Consider the following 19,409-nt stretch of genomic DNA (forward strand, 5'->3'; position numbering starts at 1 on the left):
GCTTGTCACCTTTGCAGTTTGTTTCATTTGATGCTGTAGATGAACCTCACACAAGGCTGTTTCTTCATCGTCATGGCTTGCTCATGAACCACAATGCTCGACCAGATGGAGAACAACCTCTCCAAAATCTACAGAATTCTCGGCTGCCACGCCGTCGTCCAAAAGTAGCAGCTTTACTCATCAGCTATGGTGCTAAATTTGACATTAATTTGCGCCCTGATGCTAAGAGAACCCTCCTGCAGAATGAAGTGTTCACTGTGCGTGAAGATTTCACAATACTCAATGCCATTGTCAGAGCCAGTAAGAACATAGCCCCACCTGAAATGCTACCAATTTATACCTTGTTGCGCATCCAAGGCAGAATGGCAGAATACAACGCAATGAAAAAAAGATATGATTGGCTCAAAAGCCTGTCTACGAATCCACGTTCACTTCAGCACTTGTGTCGTTGTAAAATCCGGGAATGCCTGGGAAGGCAACGCTTGAAGTATGTGAAGAATCTGCCACTCCCTGTACTGTTGAAGGATTATCTCATGCTGAAAAATTAGAGCACAATCTAAACTGCTTTAATCTGGTAGGCTTACAGGACTCTTCCGGACAGGGATGCACACATGATGTAAATATGCAGGTCAAAGGTCACCGAGGAAGATGTGAATAGGAGAGATATTTTCCATGTTCAAATTTCATTCAGTGCGTATGTGTTTGTTGTTTGTATTGTGTACTGTTGATGAGTTTCCAAAGTGTATGCATCAGTCACTGAAGTTATTACTTTTCTTGATAGAACAACAACAACAGGAAACCAGCAAGCGGCTGTCATGGCGTTCAAGGGAGTATACAGATACTATTTAAATTAGTTGGTTTTTGAAATTCATTTTTTCTTCAGTTTATGATAAAATCATTTCAGATGAAGACCTACCAATAACATAGTATTAAACTCATCATTTCTGCCAATACTTCAAACGTCAGTTGTCATCAAAGTGTGTACAATATTAAGCTATCAGCTTTTTGTGATCATCAATACTTTTATCATTCAAGTTGATGTGAAGAGATAATTGTTCATCGTCATGATGATCAGCGGGTTTCAGTGGTCAGTCGGTTACCATGGGTGAGAAAGTCAGTTAATGAAAATATTGCAGATAATGTACAGTCCTCATTCAAGTCAGCTAAGTGCAATCCCTTCTCATTAAAATGAAAGCTTACATAAAGCCTAACAAATACCCCACAAAGCAGCATCCCTCAAAGAAGCAAGGTTTTTCAGGGAGTCTTTTTCGTAATTGTGTTTGAGACTGAAAATGTGTAGTAGGCCCTGATGATCTAGAGGTTGATGATCTAGAGGGTTAATTTTAATTTAAATTGTGTTATCAAAGACCAAGGGATAGTACTAAATGCTTTGGTACTCTTCTACTAAGATTTTTTGAAGTTGTGGTATTTTTTACTTTCCCTATTTTGATTTGCAAAGATCAGTTTGAAGATGTGCGTGTTTAAGGAACTAACACTGGTCAAAGTAAGTGTTGTCTAAACCATATGATCCATGTACACAAATCATTTGCTACAAGCATAACTAATCATTCCTCAGTCAAATCATTTTTCATCAGACTAGAGCATTATAAATACATGTACAATGGTTCTGTAAGCCGATTTTACAATGGTATCAGCACCTATTTCCATCCACAAATGTCCCAGACTTTGTACCAGTCATTGCAGGGGTTGCATTCCATGGATTATGGAGGATATCCCATTGTGGAAACTCGAAAAATGGCCAGGTTTGAGTTAACTTACATCACAATAATTACGAACATTTACAAGTTGTAATTCTTGTTCCACAAGATAACATCAGGACCTCTTCTCCATTCATTACAAAGTATGTGTCAATATGGACAGAATCTCATACTTTTCAACTCTTTTATATAACCAAGGCAATCACATTAAGAGCATCGTACTATTAAATTGAATGGCATTTTATAAATAATGTGTCTTTCAGGAACATCTTAAAGGTCAGAATTATTTCAGGGACTTTGATTTTAAGAATAGTTGAAAATCAAATCTTGCAATAACCTTGCCATACAAGCAGTCATTTTCAAAGGACAGTCAATATCTGTTTGCAGTGAAGCTCAACAACGTTAATTGTTGTAGTATAGTGGTGTTAACATCTTAACTTTGGCTGCCTCTTTTAATTCTATTAATTTACTGTGTTGGTGGATTCATTATTTTCAACTCATGTTGTGCAAATAGTGTTCATCATAGCTCTCTTATTTTATCCCACTTAGTGACAGTGTTTAAATATTTTATTGTTCAAGGTCTCTGTCAATTGTTAATGAAGTACAGTATGTTTTCAGGTAAGGACTTACTATCAGCGTGTAGATGTTCCTTCATCCATTTTGTAGTCAAAATGCCAAAAGTTTACATAAGCATGTACATTTCAACAATTACAGTTTAAGCGTTTCATTTTCCCGAAGTCTCATTTCTCATATTGCTTTTAAAACACCCATAATATTATTTTCATGAAAAGAAGAGCACAGAAGAAAATCTCTGTCTTGTGTGTGGGGGCTGTTAATTAGTCACAAAAAGGTACTTGTTCTGGTAATCTGACTGCATCCAAGAGACACCAATCATGAATGACATTTATGATAGTAATTAGTGGAAAACACGGTCTACAGAGAAGTTGAATTACTCTCTGTGATACGTTTTTAATTAGACAGCATCTTTTGTAGACTGCACTTGCCTTTTGTGTGTATATATTCAGAAAAGCAGTTGCCAAAATTTATTCAGATATACTGTAATTTGGTAAAACACTCTGCAAGCTTTAACAGGCTACAGATTCTTAGATTTATGATTTTCAAGAATTTTGTCTCTGATTTGAATATATTTTCTGAATTTACCAAGCTAACTGTACACTTTTGTAGTGTGTGACTTTGAATTTTTAGGAACAAGTCACTGAAGATTGTAGAGGAGTCTACACACAAAAACTATGAAGAAAAATACAGAGATTCTGAATGTAGAGCCAAAATTATTTTCATTTTACATGCCAATATAATAGATAATCTGTTTGATTCATTGGATACAGTTAATCAAATCTCAAGTTGCCACTATGTTGTAAGATTGGCATAAAGGTATTATTTCAAAGCTGTCCTGCTTTTAATCTTTATACCATTGAAGGCGGTAATGAAAATCTGTCAGTGTCAGTACTTTCAAAAGTAGCAAATCATGCATTTGTAAGTACCCAGTACTCTGTCAACAACATGTATGTGATTGTGTATTTGCTATTATTACAACTCTGATTGTCATAAGCTAAGAAGGAGGTTCATGTGTACCAACAGATGATGCACATTGATTATATTATATGAATTTCTAAATTTAATACTTATTCTGGCAGACCTGTCATGTCACTTCTGCCAAGTCAGAAAAAGCAGTATTGAGCCAAAACCTATAAACATGTATGTATTTTCACCTTCTCGTCATGGTGTTATCATGGATTAAATCAATGTAAAAACAAATTGAGTATCTATGTTGTCAGGGGCCTTAAAATATTCAAGTTTTTGCTGAGACGCAACATACAGTGTACATGTAAGGGACATGTTACACCTCTCTGGTCTTGACCAACTTGACCTGATAGTGAAATGTGAACTTGACATACGAGTTGAACACTGTATACATTGAGTGGCAATGAGGAAATACAGAAGACCCTATACTGGTAATTATTTGTTTATTGACCTGATATTAATCAAGCCTCTAAATTATCACATCATACCATAGTATTGCAATTCAGTTGATAGCTTTTATATCGCGATTAATTTTTGTTATCATTGTCTTAAGCAAAAGAAACATATGAAAGTTTTTTCATCAAACATGAAAGGGATGATAATTTGGTGAGCAGAGCAGAGACGCTGCTGTTAATGAATTGAAACATGGTACAAGGACCCTCTCCGTGATCTCACATGTACATCTTCCAAGCCTAAATTGACTGATACAACCCTTTTTGTCTGCAGAGGAGGATTTAGTATTGTTTAATTGTCAATTCAACATTGGAAAGGTTAAATTGCAAGGCTTGAGCAGATACAATTATTGCCCTTCCCTTTTGATTCCCATGGTTCTCAATTCCTTTAAAAGGTTATAGTCGTCGGAACTGCGCTCAAAGGTCGTATGGGACCCATACGACCCATGGCAACAATGTATCCAAGGCACAATGGTGATTGATGAACGTTAAAACATGTCTGTCATAATCTATCATCGTATAATTTAAATGTTGCAGCTGTGATGATGAGGTGCATCTTGATATTGCGCACGAAATACATCGTTTGTAAACAAGAAACTCGCACAGGCGCAGTTCCGACGACTATATCCCTCTAAAAGTTTCGTCAAAATTTCATCTTTCAAAATCAGTAACACTTGAAAACATCTGATACTTTGAAAGTAAACTTTAATTCTTTGAATTCATGTACACTGTAAATACAATGTCTCCATCTGTTATTTTTCTTACCCTGGATAGTCAAGAGTGTATATATTATGTTGGATACTCTCTGGATATAGAACCAAAATTGTTGATTTGTGTTGATTCATGGCTAGTTGAAGCTGTATGTAATCATTATTGTTCTTGTTGATCTCATTGCCCTAGGCAAACTCTGCACATTAAATTAAAATGACAGAATAAAATAGTATTTCATTATCATACATTGCTTTTACAGTCTACTTTGTTCATTGTCTTTGAATGATTGTGTTTTAAAATGAGTGTTATACTAGACAACTTTGCTGTATGTTCATCAAAGAATGATAGAATTATCAACTTGGCCCCTAGATCCAGCTATAGAGAAGTTTTTATAATTTTTTGAGTTGTTTTTGTACTCACAAATGAAGTAAATCCAATGAAGTAAATCCTTGTCAATACCATGTTTCTTTCTTATTGAAAGCAATTGGAAGTGGTTGGTACATTGCCGGCACATATTGTGAAGCAACAAAGATGATCACCTCTCATTCTAGGTCTTTATAAAAATGATAGCCACTTGTTTGCTTTTTTAAAACTCAAACATACAAATGTTTGCATCTTGTAATTTGTATGAATCACATCAGTATGCTTTATTTTATAAAGTCGTGAATCTTATTTCAATATTATTAAAAGGACGTTTTGTACAGCTGTAAATCTGGACCTAAGGATTCAACTTGGAATTCCACAAATGCAGTTCTTATCATGATTTTGGAATGATGACACAAGAATTATGAAGCCCAAATTTTACATTCCTGGAAGTAAATTTCTAAACATTGACTACAATTGTTCACAACGCTGAGAAAATACATGTAGTACGGTATGTGGAGCGTATTCAATGCTGCTGCAGTGGTCTTTTTAACCCCTTGAGCACTGTAATTTTGTCACACCAAAATTTTAGTGCAAAATTTTATCATTTTTTATGAATTTTTAGCTCATATTTGGTATTTATATAAATACCAAAAAGAGCTTATATGGTGAGTCAATGGCGTCTGTATGTCTGTATGTATGTGGGTACGTATGTGCGGATGTATGTCCGTCACACGCAAAAGCTCCCATACTGCAAAAGCTACCATCTCAGTATTTGGTGTACAGGTAGATGCAGGGGTTAAGATGTGACGTTGTTCAAATGAACATGTCAGTGTCAAAAATATGCAAATGAGGAAAGAAAAGGGGGAAATCCTGCAAATGTGCAGGAGTGGTGGCAGTAACTGAAACAGCCCACACATCTGAGTAAGAGATTTTTGACCTTTAACCTATCTGTATGCAGGGTACCTATTATGTGTGGGAGGGGTGGCAGTAACTGAAACAGCTTATTAGTCATTTCCTGTCATTGTTTATGAACTGTGACATATTAACAGACCTGCTCAAACCATAGACAGTAGGGGGGGATTTAGACTGTCTATGCTCAAACTAAGAGGGACTAGCTGTTTCTGCTATGCATGTTGCTGAAGTTGACCTCCAGTACCTTAAGTTTCAGACCCCATTTACTTTTGTCATTCTTGTTTTTCTGGTTTAAATATTTCTTGTCGTTTTTCTGGTCGTACTGTGCAGAAATCATTGTCATAACATCAACGTAGAATTTTCCTGCACTGAACAGATAGAAACAACACTTATTGTTGATCTTTGGTATGTACCAATTATTCTGATCAAATTTGAGCGACACCGTATAATTGCGGTATTTTTTCTGAAGTTTTTTTTAATTTTGGACCAAATGGACATCACATTTCATTGGCTACAGTTTTTTCTAAAACTTTTCGCAAAAATCTGAGAAAAATTGACTGGGGTTTATTTTATAAAGGGGACAAAAATAGACTTCGGCGCTCAAAGGGTTAAAGATCTATCATTGAGTATAAACATGACTTGAAAAAAATATTTGAATCCAACATGGGAACTTTCTGGAATTTGCTTTTTCATTACATTATTATTCACTTATTGTCATAATGTATGAGGTTTTAGCATTCAGTAACTTGTATTTGTACAGCAAGCAGTATTCAGGTACTGGTGTCATGTCAGGTAAGTTTGACTTTTGATCTGAAGAGTAAGCCCATGTGAACAAGGCAATGTTATGGTATATTGTAGAAGTTGCAGTAACTTTTCCAAAACACTTCATGTCATTCGTTAAATAAATACAAACTATTCAAATATATTTTATATTTCAAAACCAAACTATTCAAATGAACGTTATATTTCAAAACCGAATGAATGAAAACTATATGCATGGTTAGCATAAAAAGCAGAAACAACCAAGAACATTCTATATTACGTTGATTTTGTGACAATTTTAATTTAGTCATCAAATGTTTAGCATGTTTTCAAACCCTCAAAATATGCCTCAATGACATAAAGTTGGCATTTGATAGTGAGAGGTGTACAATTGGACCAGCTGAGCCATTGTCTATTTAGGATTGTATTTTGAAATGACTCTATATTACAATATAAATCCATTTCACACTGCAATCTTCGTAATGGTTTGGCAGGATGGTTTGGTAGGATAAATTGATCTGCTGTTGATGGAACTAATTTTCTTTGTCTTGTTACTCGTGACTCAAAGTAAAAGGAGAGTTGACATAAACTGCACTGAAGATTTGTAGCATTTTAGCCTTGCTGCTACATGTAGTAAACCAGAGTTTTTGATGCAAGACCATGTGCATTGTTCCAAACTACATTCACTGTTCAGAAGTATGCTGCACATGTCATCCTAAAGATATTGTCTGTCATACTGTATATCTTACACTGTTTGAACTCTTTATTCTTTGTCTTTTATTGATGGAATGCAACAATAATTGATGCTTTCAGGAAACATTTGCATAAGATGTAGATGTGAATTATCCTGTCACCTTTGGGATACCTACAGTACACTGGTGCAGAACTACAGGAGCACCATTAATGTAGTTTCTGATTTTCTTTTCGGTAATATCTTTCCACAATGCTATGCTTGGAAAAATATTGCCATATCCCTAGTCTGCTCTCATTTAAATATGAATGAGACTAGACTTGTTCTTATCACAAACTGCAACATGCATGTCACCTACAATTTCAAGCAAAACTCAAGCAGTAAATACCAGCAGTGATAGATAAATCTTCATCTACTGTCAACTGTCCCCAAGTATTTCTGGATGAAGTTTCCAGAATTCATCACCAATAATGTCAACATGTTGGGTTATTACAATATTGCGCTGTCTTGTAATCTCTCTAGTTTCAACAACATCACTCTCTTTACTCCTACACTGCTTCACTATTTTTTCTTCAACCTGAAATCAAGGATGGAAACACAACAGGAATGACTTACAGTACAGGTCAAGTTTCTTGTAAAGTACTGACTTACAGAATTACTGGAAAACTTCTACTATTGATCTTTTAACTTCAAATTTCACACATGGTGAGGTGAACAAAAGTTAAAAACTCAAACTCAAAGAGTACATATTCACAATGCTTGACCTTGAGATGAAAGTCATTTATCAATTCATCAAGTGACAAACCTATCAATTCAGTAAGTGTTTCAAAATCCATCATTTCATTTCACTTCACAGTTCTGTGTCTCAGGCAAGCATCATTGACCTGTCTTACTGTGAATGTTGATAACATCTATGTCACTGAAATTCATTAGGTTTAACAGGAAAGGTGATGTTTATATGTACATGTATATGGTGTGTACATCATCAACTACATAGAAGTTGCTTCTTTTCAGATTTCCATACAGATGTCAACAAGGTCACAAAGGTCACTGTCAGACAATTTAAAATCTGATATACGGTGACAAATACACTACTGCAACAGATCTTTTGTTAAATGTGACAATGTGACAACTAGGTTGAATAGAACTATTCATTTGCAAGTATATACACACACTACATCAGTGTCTTACCTTCTGCCAGAAGAGAACTGAGCCCTTCCTGAAGAGTGGAGGTATGTCATTGTAATTGATATCAAATTTTGAAAACAGCAATTCATTCTTGTCACTGGAAAAAGTACCCTGAAAAAAATCAGTGAAGGAGACATATCATCAGATTTCCAGAACTCGATGATAAATATAGTTCTGAAACATTGTATGGTTTTAAAATTGCTGAAAATGTATCCTGGTACATGTATGATTAAATAATTTTTCAAAATCATAATTATATATATTATGTTTCATGTAAAACTGTTCAAACAGTCCACTTATCACTACTAGGCCTTGAAGATATTGACATGTCTGACCTTTGCTTCACAAGACACTGTTTTTGATCAGAATACAATATTCGTCATTTCTAATGGTGAACAAACTAAGTATCCAAACTAAAGTTATTCTTCCTCCCCTCCCCTTAACAGTATCTATAAACCAGCTTTGATGTTATTCTAGCACTCACTGTGTGATGTCAGGATTTTGGACACGCTATGAATCAAGTATCTGACAGCCGAGTTCATGTTATGCATACACAGACATAGATGTGCAGGAAAATTGCACAGAACAAAAACAATACACACAAAGAATTGAAACTATGTGTAAACACAGGATCGTGGGAAGGAACTGATCTTCAATTAAGAAGTAGCTATCTCGGCATTTCTCAACAAATTTTACTCACACGTAATCTTTCCTCAGCTTCTTTTGTGGTACAATTGTCCCTCTGTACAAGCATCCAAAAACAAGTATTGTACAAATTGTTGATGTGACCTGTGATAATCAAACCAACATGAAAGCTCATGGACTGTATAAGGAGATTCACACAAAGTAGATATTATAAATGCTAATTAACCAGGGTAAGAAAGTGTATACATATGGTATCTTCAGACATGCATGCCAATGCTAAAAATAATTCTGAAATGTTTAATTAATCTCATTACAGACATCTCTTCTTTCAAGGAAACTTTAAATAATTATAACAACTGTTAGATCTGTGTACATTTTAACCATTGAACTTTATCTCAATCTGATTAATTTAAAGTTATTAGACTGAGTACCTATTAGAAGATGGAGTGCACAGTATAGACCTTTTCCAGGTTATCCCACAATGCACTGCAGTGGCTATTTCAAACACTGTGTATACGCTCAAAACAACGAAAACATACTGATTTGTATAGTATAACGGATTATTATAGAAGAATGACACAGATTTGCAATGCCAACTATATTCTAATCATCAGCAGTAAAAATATAGGTCAGGATCCTGTGTGTGCCCTACGGCTTAAAAGTTCTATGCGTAACTTACGCTTTGTACCGGTATACCCTGGTGCGCACTGCATCATGGAACTGGTAAAAAACTATAGAATGGTTAGACATTTGCAAGATATGCAAGCTATCCACAAATTCAAAATACAGGTACTCACAATCTGCCTGCCTCCAGCTGAGGTAATCCCTGAGATTCTGGTTTGTTGGATATAACACTACCCGACAATCAAAGGCTGGTGGGTATTTTAACTCTTTGCCGCGGAAGAACTTGCTCCAGTTAAAGACAAAACATGAGGCAAACTGTGATACTATGTTGGTCATCAACTTGCTGAAAGGAAATGGAAATGATGGTTGGCAAGACTGAGAGATAGCAATGCTTTCATGTATTAAAGAATGTAAGAATTTGTGGATCTTACCTTCTTGTCTCTTGTGTTAGCTTAAAAAACATTTAACCTTTTCAGGCCCGACTTTCTGGTAACTTACCAGAGCTACCCCTACATATATAGGGGTTTAGGCCTGCGTCTTGTTGAAAACATATCTTAACGAGAAAAGTTTACCAACATTCTTGATGATAATGATGAGTGTTGTTATCAACATCCTAACATCCTAAAATTTTTTTGTTTGAATCGAAGAAGTAGTCCTGCAGCACATCTATCTTTTAAAACTAGATCAGTACTGTGAGACAAATGGCAATGTAAATGTACGCTGATGTGTTGCATCCAAGTCAGTAGCCATGAGCTACTTAATCAGCCAAGTTTGACTTTAAATCAATGTTGACTCATGGGCCAGCTGTTTCTGTTGTACCCGAGTCCAAGGACAATGTAGACAGTTGCAAAAATCCCATTTTGGGTGGTTTCAGGCAAATTGAACAACAGATAAAGTGACAAAAATTAAACTCAAAATTTTGCCAACAACCATTGTTTGTTTTTGATCCAGAAAACAGAGAGTGTACAGTAGGTGTCTGGCTAGATCTGATTACATTTTTTGTTGAAGCATAAGAGAGTGTACATGTAGCCACTGTCACAATGATGTTATGTAGGTTTTCGCTTTACACTGATATGATAACAACAATCATCACCAATTACAAAATTTAAACTCTTTTGAGTAAATTTCTTTTCAACATGACATAACATTTCAGGATTGGAGGATTCTACCAAAGCAAAGGATAACATAATGCTGTAATGGAGACACAGAATCATGTGACTTCCTATCATTACCATATATACTCACTGTCCCCCTTAACAATTCCAAGCCCCTCCCCTCCAGTAATTTGGAGGGGGGGGGGCACAAAATCCCTTTGCCTTAGCATTCTGGTGGGTGGAACACTAAAAGAACACTAAAATTGTAGAACCTTTCACTCCAGCAAGTATGCTAAAACATATACATATGTAACAACTAGATAAGAGCCCGAGTTCCCAATAAAGGGAGAACCATTTTATTTCAGAGGGAGGGAGGCTGGGGATTTTGGGGGATAAAAAATTGCTGGCAGGTGAACTTCAAAAAAAACCCAAAATAATCCCGTAATGTCTTGTGAAGGAAAAAAATAATCACAGCAGACCAAAGAAAAAAAATTGTCACAAAATTTGGGAAATCTGACTCTCTCATTCTCTGGACATGTGCCAGTGGCAGGAAAATATATTGCTGCCATACATATTTCCTCTGCCCCCCTGAATCAAATGGTTCTCCCATAATAAGAAGCAATCTGCTTAGTGTATGTGCATACTTGTATTTATGATGGCATAGGGCTTATTTCATTTTTACATAAACTCTCCATACTTTGAGAAATTATGATGCAGATACATTAATGTTACATAACAGGTAATGGTTTGATGAGAAAGGAACATCTGAAAATTAAATTCAGTATGCTATACTTGCCACTTTTGAACTATTATCCATATGAGCAAAAATTTAGAATCAAGAAGAGTTGTCTAGTTTCAGCTGCACAAAGAGTTACACTATCAAGCCTATCTTATTTTAATCACACTGCTGAAAGTTGCACTATAATTGCATCTGTCATTTACCAACACTCACCTGGCTCTCCTACTAAACTGTGTTGTATTTCGTCTGAATACAAAACTATATTCGTCACTGTCTCCATATGCAATAATGATGTCTCTGAATTCTGTCATTACATATTCAGCACACGAATTCATAAGTCTTAAGCATCCTTCATCATTTGGCTTCTCAAAGTTATGTTCATCAGAAAACCTGAACAAAAAGGAACAGTATACATACATGTACTTGTGTAAATTTTATTTCCTTCATCTGTTCACCTTGTTCATCTCTGTAATTTTTGTTTCATGTCCTGTTCAAATGTGTGTGTATGTTGGCACATGGGACATGCCTTATGCATGTGAAGGGTCTATGGAGATCATGCACATTTATTTGGATCTTTGCAGCAATAACATGGTTAGTACATTCTATACCTGGTTGGCTTTTTCTGGTTTCATATAATAGACTCAAAAAACCAACACCTGCATGAAACATGTGCACTACATGTGCATGTAACTTAATATTATTCAATTGGGCCTCAACAGACGTATGAAAAGCTTGAGCAGCAATTGCAGCAAGACTCCTTGACTTGACTCACTTCTCATGCTGATTAAGTTCCTTCTCCAAAGTGATGCTGTTTCTGTTTACCAGTAGTAAATATATATATATATATATATATATATATATATATTTATTTATTTATTTCTTACATGCACTACACATACGTTTCAGTGCAATTTACATATTTTAAAAAGAAACAAACAAATACTAAAAACCAGCAACAGCAATAGAAGAAAACAAAAACAAACAATGTCAAAATCTGTCAACACCTTTACCATTCTCGTACAATAAAAAAAAGACGGTGATAAAAAAATTTTAAAAAATTATTTGATAAAAATAAAATAAAACGAAAGACTGATAAAAAAAAACAAAAAACATTATAAAGGCAGCAGAATAAATTAAAAAGTCCCAGTTAAAAAGTCCCGGTTAAAAACCATACAGAAGATGATCCTAAAAATTCAATCACAAATAGCACTGATTAAAAAGATGAGTTTTTAAAAGACGTTTAAAACAGTCAACAGATCTGGCGTTGCGAATCACTGGCGGCAGCGAATTCCACAGAGCAGGTGCACAAACAGAGAATGCTCTCTGCCCATATGCCTTATTAAAGTTTTCATGAGGTGGCACCAACCGCAAAGAGTCAGCTGATCTGAGATCTCTGACTGGGGTGTAGATTTCAAGTAAATCAATTAAATAAAGTGGTGCGAAGCGATGAATGGTTTTGTAGGTAGCTAACAAAATTTTGAATTTGATGCGAGCACCAACCGGCAGCCAGTGCAGATCAATAAAGAACAGGTGTGATGTGATTGAATTTCCGAGTCCGTGAGACGAGACGAGCCGCAGCATTTTGAAGTGATTGTAGGCGATCCAGCTGAGTCTTATTAACACCATACAGGAGACTACAGTAATCAAGCTGAGACATAATGAATGCATGAACCATCTTTTCCGTTGTAGGTTTGTCCAATAATGGGCGGATCTTGCCAATTCTAGATAGTGCGTAGAAACCTTTCCTGCAGACATGGCTAATATGATCAGAAGCAGAACCGTCGTTGTTGAGTTTAACACCAAGATTGCGAACTGAAGTGGACGGGGCAATATCAAACTCGCCTATCCTAAGGCTGGAAATTTTCACCGCATCTGATCTCAGGCGTGACGAAAACTGAATCACCTCTGTCTTATTGTCGTTGAGAATCAACATATTGGATCTCATCCACCTGCAAATTTCATCTACGCATATCTCAAGAGAAACTTGCACTTCATCAGGTCTCTTGCACACAACATAAATCTGCGAGTCATCCGCATAGAACATATAGTTGAAGTCGTGCTTGACAATGATGTCTTCAAGTGGCGCTGTATACAGTGTAAAGAGAGTTGGTCCCAAAACAGAACCTTGGGGGACGCCATATGTCATATTTGTACTTGGTGATGTAAATGAGTCTATCTTTACACGCTGATTACGATTGTTGAGATAGGATCCGAACCATGATAGAGCTTTACCAGTGATGCCAAAACAGAATTGAAGTCTGTGAAGGAGTACATCATGGTCAATCGTATCAAAGGCAGCAGACAAGTCCAACATGATAAGGAGAGCATCTTTCTTTTCGTTGAGAGCGAGCATGATGTCATTATGGACACGCAGAAGGGCAGTCTCTGTGCTGTGGTGAGCGCGATACGCACTTTGGAACTTGGTTAACAGTGAATGGTTAGCAAGGTGAATATATATCCACACACACACACACAGACACACAGACACATCTATATATCTATATATATATATATATATATATACTATATATATATATATATATATATATATATATATATATATATATATATATATATATATATATATATATATATCAGTGTTCGCGGTGACTTTTTCTCCTGGCGTACGGCATACGCATTAGTCTGCTAAAATTGCGTAATGGCTGGATTTGAGGTGCGTAATTCCACTTCAGCACTAGATTGATGAAAAAACTAACTTCAAAATACAATGTGCCGTTGAATAAACTTACACTACATATTCGGATTGTACGATGTAACATTATTTTAATGAAAACAGTTTAACGAGCAACTTGAACAATGTTGAAACGTAACAGCGAAGGGTATACATGCGACCGTCAAAACACATCGGGCAACCCAAAAGTTAGAGTTATGGCAGCTTATCCAGACGGTTTCTGGACGTTTCGGCACCAAGTCGTTTCGGCCCAAGACGTTTCGACTTCCAATTTCAGGCCCCAAGTCGTTTCGGCACCGCAACCCAAGACGTTTCGGCACCGCTGAAGGCTACCTGTGGGAACTAGTGCTGGAGCGTAATGTTACAAATCAAAGTACTAAAAAGTAGAGTGTCAACTAACATGCTTTAATCTTTGTGAGAACATGGGAAGAGACCGTAAGAAAAACTTAATATCATTTTCAAATCTGTGACGCAAGTTTATCGATATCAATAGCCGCCGACACGGCAAAATTAAAGTTTGAAAGCGGTGACGAAACAGCACGGCAAAATTCACACAAAATGCACATAAAGTACTGGTCAGAACGCAAAGGTCACGCTTACGAATATGACGGATCAGTCAATTACTAAATAGTTTGAAAAAAATCAAAACACAGATGCCGAAACGTCTTGGGTTGCGGTGCCGAAGTGACTTGGGGCCGGAAATTGAGAGGCCGAAACGACTTGGGCCGAAACGACTTGGTGCCTGAACGACCACTTACCAGACACTTCTGCAGTGTTCAAAATTTATCGGGATTACGACGAGCTCTACCGATGAATAATTTTTTTCACGGACTCGTAGAGCAAAGTTGAAAGAAAACAGATTTGTCTGCTTCGACGCCATGCTGCATGTGTGCTTGATCAAAATTTGGGAACAGCGAGACGCGATGATCGTGCACGGTTGGCATTTATATAATTTGTCGCAACATTTCTGTCAATCACTCACTTTCAGAAACTATCGCTCGCCTGAAAATTAGCAACGTAATTCATAGGCACAGCTGACATGATAACGTGCCTAACGTGATAACGTGTGGACTACGATGCCGATTTTTCAGACAACGCCCAGAGAATCCGAAACTTTCCACACAAAATGAGTGATTGACAGAAATGTGTTGCAACAAATTTCGTCTGGTTGTCGCCTAAGCTCAGTCGTTGGGAGTGCTTTCGGTGTTATCCTTTGCGTATAGAAAACGCATAACGATGAAAAAAATGCGTAGAGAGTCAATTTCAATGCGTAAATACGCACGATTTTTGCGTAAACGCGAACTCTGTATATATATATATATATATATATATATATATATATATATATATATATATATATATATATACATATATACAGTTTGCGTATACATATATATATATATATATATATATACATATATATATATATATATATATATATATATATATATATATATATATATATATATATATATATATATATATATATATATATATATATATATATATGTATATAGTTTACAACCAACTAAATTTTAGATTAATATCCTGTACTGCTTCAAGATTATTTAATGTCTATTGCGTCATTCTCATTGACAAACATTTTTCAACAATTGATGAGCTGGGCAAGACCAAAAATAGTGAAGGTTTTTCAATGCTATGTGATACTAAAAAATCTAATATAAGCGACTCATACACTTACTTATGAAAATTTCGTCCATCTATTCTGACCACAATCCAGCAATTAGGCAGACACTTATCCTGACTTTCAAACTGTTTCACATACTCATATTTGCTGTTAGCCATTTTGGTGACGAGTCTAATATTCTGTTTTTCAACTTGTCAATAATGGTGCAGGCTGTTCCTCCCAATATGTGTTGTACTTTCAATCTTGCCCTAATAGCTCAAGAAATTGAAGAAGTGAGAATCTGAGAAAGACAGGAAATCAAAATTAGACGGATGATTCACATGGACTGGAAGCAGTTGCAGTTACCTGGAGTATTGCATGCTGTAGATGTAGTAGTAAAGAAGAATGGGTTCAAGACGACACGACCCGAAACCGACTGGATCCCAATCTACTAGACATTACTCCGACTGTACCCGCGTGAACTCAACCTCTCTTATACCCGCTAGACAGATCAGTCTCTTAGAAATAGAATCATACGTGTTGACTGTTAACATGTTATGAGTTAATTATTCCGCCTCTTCCAATGGACATGGACGGACGTGACCCTCATGGATTACGTGATCGATCGGGCAGGTTAAGTAGGTCCGCTTAGGACTCAGCTGGTAAAAAGGCGCCTAAGATCGAGTCATCGACTGTTAGGCCTGTGATGTCAAGAATATTTCTGTTGCATCGTTACCAACACTCTTGCATCTGAGTGCTATCCTCTCATCTCAATGCAAAGGAGTACACACCCTCACAACCTGGCGCGCATGGCGTCTGCTTCAACTTCTGAGATCAAGTGAGGTGCATCTTTAAAATGAGAAATCACCAGACCTATCGGTAAACGTTCTTCGTAAAACTTATGTAAAGGGGTTTCCTTGTCATGAAAGATTTGTTGTCGCAGTATTTACAGCGATATTTACCGGTAAATGGATGCACACTGAACCAATGGACGCAGACATATTGGATTTTCGCAAGGGGTTGTGGGTACACAAGAGCTGCACATGCGCGACTATTCACAGCTAAAAATAGGATTCTCTGGGCAGGTCGGTAGACTTGTGACATCACATCAAATTCAGAGGGATATCCCTTAATTACGACATCGCAAGACCTGGTACAGATTTTTGTCACAGCCTATAAACACTGAGGATGAGATGAGACGGAACAAACAACATACATCAAGTTAGCATCCGCCGCAAAACTAGTAGAACCCCGAGCAAGACGTCGTGTAACCGTAAGGAAGACAAGTATATCTGATCATACTTCTCGTGTGGGAGGGTGGACGCCTCTGTCACTATACATTTCTGGGGCATGGCTGGCAGTCGTGTTGATTTAAAGGTAGTACTGCTTGGCAAAGAGTTTGGAGGCAAAACTAGTCTGGTTGAGCGTTACTTACACGACAGATTTCACGGGGATGTGCCGTATCAAAATGTAAGTTTTAACCTCAATTATTGTAATGTGTCATACATGTATATCAATAAATTAAATGTAGGGTTTATATGTTTCGCAGTTATGATTTGACATTAAATTTGAACGCTAAGCGTGGTAAAATATAAACGGAAGTGTAACAGATGTCTATTGTGATCAGAGATAGAACCGTACCTTCAATGTAAAGAATTGCACAATATTTTACAAAAATGATTATATAATCAATGAATGTATAATGCATTGTTCAGATCGAATGGAAATTAAAGAACAGTAGCTGTAACTTTTGATAAGTTTCCATTATTGGCTTTGTATATCAATTAAAGTTCTTGTTCTAACCCCAAAAGCTTGTGTTTAGCTTTCCAACGAAGTGTCTATAGGTGTAAAATGCACTGTTATTGTTTACATTTGTATTCTGTTCCAGATCAAAATGAACTCATTAACAATGTAGTCCACACATGTAAAGACTGAGTTGACAAGCTGAATACTGTATGACTATACTTTTGACTGTATATACCGGTGTGTGTGTGTGTGTGTGTGTGTGTGTGTATATATATATATATATATATATATATATATATATATATATATATATATATATATATATATATATATATATATATATATATATATATATATATATATATATATATATATATATATATATATGAATTCGAGCCATGGCCTCATGCACAATGGCCATGGTGTTGTGTCCTTGAGCAAGGCTCTTTATTCCTCATTGCTCATTGCTTCTCCCCACCCAGGAGTGATGGGTACCTAGTAAGACAGTGGTTGTAAAGTGCCTTGAGCAATGTGCTTGGGGATATGTGCGCTATATAAGAACCCATTTCATATATATATATATATATATATATATATATATATATATATATATATATATCCCATATTATATATATATCCCATATTATATATATATATATATATATATATATATATATATATATATATATATTCAAAAGTAGGAATTTATCAGTTGTTTACCAGGGTGACTATTTTGGCATTTAATTTCAGGTTGTCAAAGTTTGTTGGCTCCTGAGTAGAGATGATCAGATATCATCACCTCCATGTTCTCCAGATGATTTTAAGATGTCTGGCTAGAGCTTTCTGAAACTGACTAAAAACCTTTCTCTATCACCAACCAGATACAAGATCCATTTCTCTTGGTGCTCGTAAACACACACACTGTACCTCTTTCATGCACAACTGAGTACAACAACAATTGCAAATCACTCATCTCTTACTGTAGTTGAAAATATTGTAGCTATGAGACAGCATGTCACTGCTGACATACACTGTACTGTACTTTTAGGGAATAAGACAATGCTACTAAAACATTTCAAGGTTTTCCCTGATGGTTTTACTTAAACTAGAGTATATTAACTAATTATAAATTTCTAGCATATCTAACTCCTTTGACAGTTCTAATAGTTTATGTATTACCGGTCTGTGATTTTTAACCATTTACATGTGTAATAAAGGACTTGGGACAGGCAGTGTTTGTGCAGTTCTGAATTTCATGATATCATGTAAAGAGACAAATACTATTAGGCTATTTGTATCATCACGAACAGTGAAATAGAGATGCATTATTTTGATACAGGCCAGGCCATACAGGTTTCCTGCATGCTTAAATCCTTTTCCTCTATTGTCCTGATGCACAAAAATTATTCTCATGATGAAAGAGTTGAGATATGAGACAATGCCTGCAAAAGAGACCTTACGATACCCTTCCAGGCAATAAAAGTCACAAAAACTTCTGCTTCTATCAAATTAAACATGTATGGTATATAGGTTGATTTTGAAATGTACAATGCACATATACGGTGTATATAGGTTGATTTTGAAATATATAATGTACTATGTAGGTTGATTTTGAAATGTAAAAATGCGGTGTATGTAGGTTGATTTTGAAGTATATATATATATATATATATATATATATATATATATATATATATTGTATGTAGGTTGAATTTGAAATGTACTTGTACGGTATATGAAGTTAATTTTGAATAGTCTTTTGGTAATAAAGGTAACATGCTGTTTACATGTAACATAGGTCAGTACAGTGTATTTACAATATTGCTATCCCTCACACATGACTAGGTAGTTATCTGTAATTATATTTTAAGAAACAAAGAAATAATTATTACAAAAATTT

At 35.8% G+C, this 19,409-nt stretch overlaps 3 protein-coding genes across 6 annotated transcripts in view; 2 read left to right on the forward strand and 1 right to left on the reverse strand.

Moving 5' to 3' along the window:
* Nucleotides 1-4,668, forward strand: part of LOC139120843 (ankyrin repeat and SOCS box protein 7-like) — a 28,228-nt gene extending 23,560 nt beyond the window's left edge. Inside the window, exon 5 of the mRNA XM_070685434.1 lies at nucleotides 1-4,668. Coding sequence (XP_070541535.1) covers nucleotides 1-548 — 548 coding nt within the window. The 3' untranslated portion in view covers nucleotides 549-4,668.
* LOC139120845 (probable tRNA(His) guanylyltransferase) lies at nucleotides 4,401-16,813 on the reverse strand. Of its 4 annotated transcripts, XM_070685438.1 has the most exons (7): nucleotides 16,726-16,780; nucleotides 15,839-16,064; nucleotides 11,658-11,834; nucleotides 9,785-9,954; nucleotides 9,043-9,131; nucleotides 8,346-8,453; nucleotides 4,401-7,731 (listed from the first exon to the last, which is right to left on the reverse strand). In XM_070685438.1, exons 2-7 carry the CDS (start codon nucleotides 15,940-15,942, stop codon nucleotides 7,573-7,575), a joined length of 807 nt encoding a protein of 268 aa, XP_070541539.1. In that variant the 5' UTR covers nucleotides 15,943-16,064; nucleotides 16,726-16,780; the 3' UTR covers nucleotides 4,401-7,572. The 4 variants fall into 4 exon arrangements, with proteins under 4 accessions (XP_070541539.1, XP_070541540.1, XP_070541542.1 ...); XM_070685439.1 differs by lacking the exon at nucleotides 15,839-16,064 and having other exon boundaries at nucleotides 16,726-16,813; XM_070685441.1 differs by lacking the exon at nucleotides 15,839-16,064 and having other exon boundaries at nucleotides 16,105-16,797.
* Nucleotides 16,809-19,409, forward strand: part of LOC139120846 (ras-related protein Rab-24-like) — an 18,347-nt gene continuing 15,746 nt past the window's right edge. The window contains exon 1 of the mRNA XM_070685442.1: nucleotides 16,809-17,233. Within this exon, the coding sequence (XP_070541543.1) occupies nucleotides 17,114-17,233 (120 nt within the window). The 5' untranslated portion in view covers nucleotides 16,809-17,113. The remainder of the gene's footprint in view (nucleotides 17,234-19,409) is intronic.

This window comes from Ptychodera flava, chromosome 20 (genome assembly GCF_041260155.1).
Source record: "Ptychodera flava strain L36383 chromosome 20, AS_Pfla_20210202, whole genome shotgun sequence".
In the NCBI taxonomy this organism is placed as follows: Eukaryota; Metazoa; Hemichordata; class Enteropneusta; family Ptychoderidae; genus Ptychodera; species Ptychodera flava.

Coding starts and splice junctions, on each gene's coding strand:
- LOC139120845 (XM_070685438.1), bottom strand. CDS start 15,942: ATGGCTAACAGCAAATATGAGTATGTGAAACAGTTTGAAAGTCAGGAT. Junction 9,132..9,784: donor CAGCTGGAGGCAGGCAGATT/GTGAGTACCTGT, acceptor TGATTATCACAG/GTCACATCAACAATTTGTAC. Junction 8,454..9,042: donor AAGCTGAGGAAAGATTACGT/GTGAGTAAAATT, acceptor GATTTTTTTCAG/GGTACTTTTTCCAGTGACAA.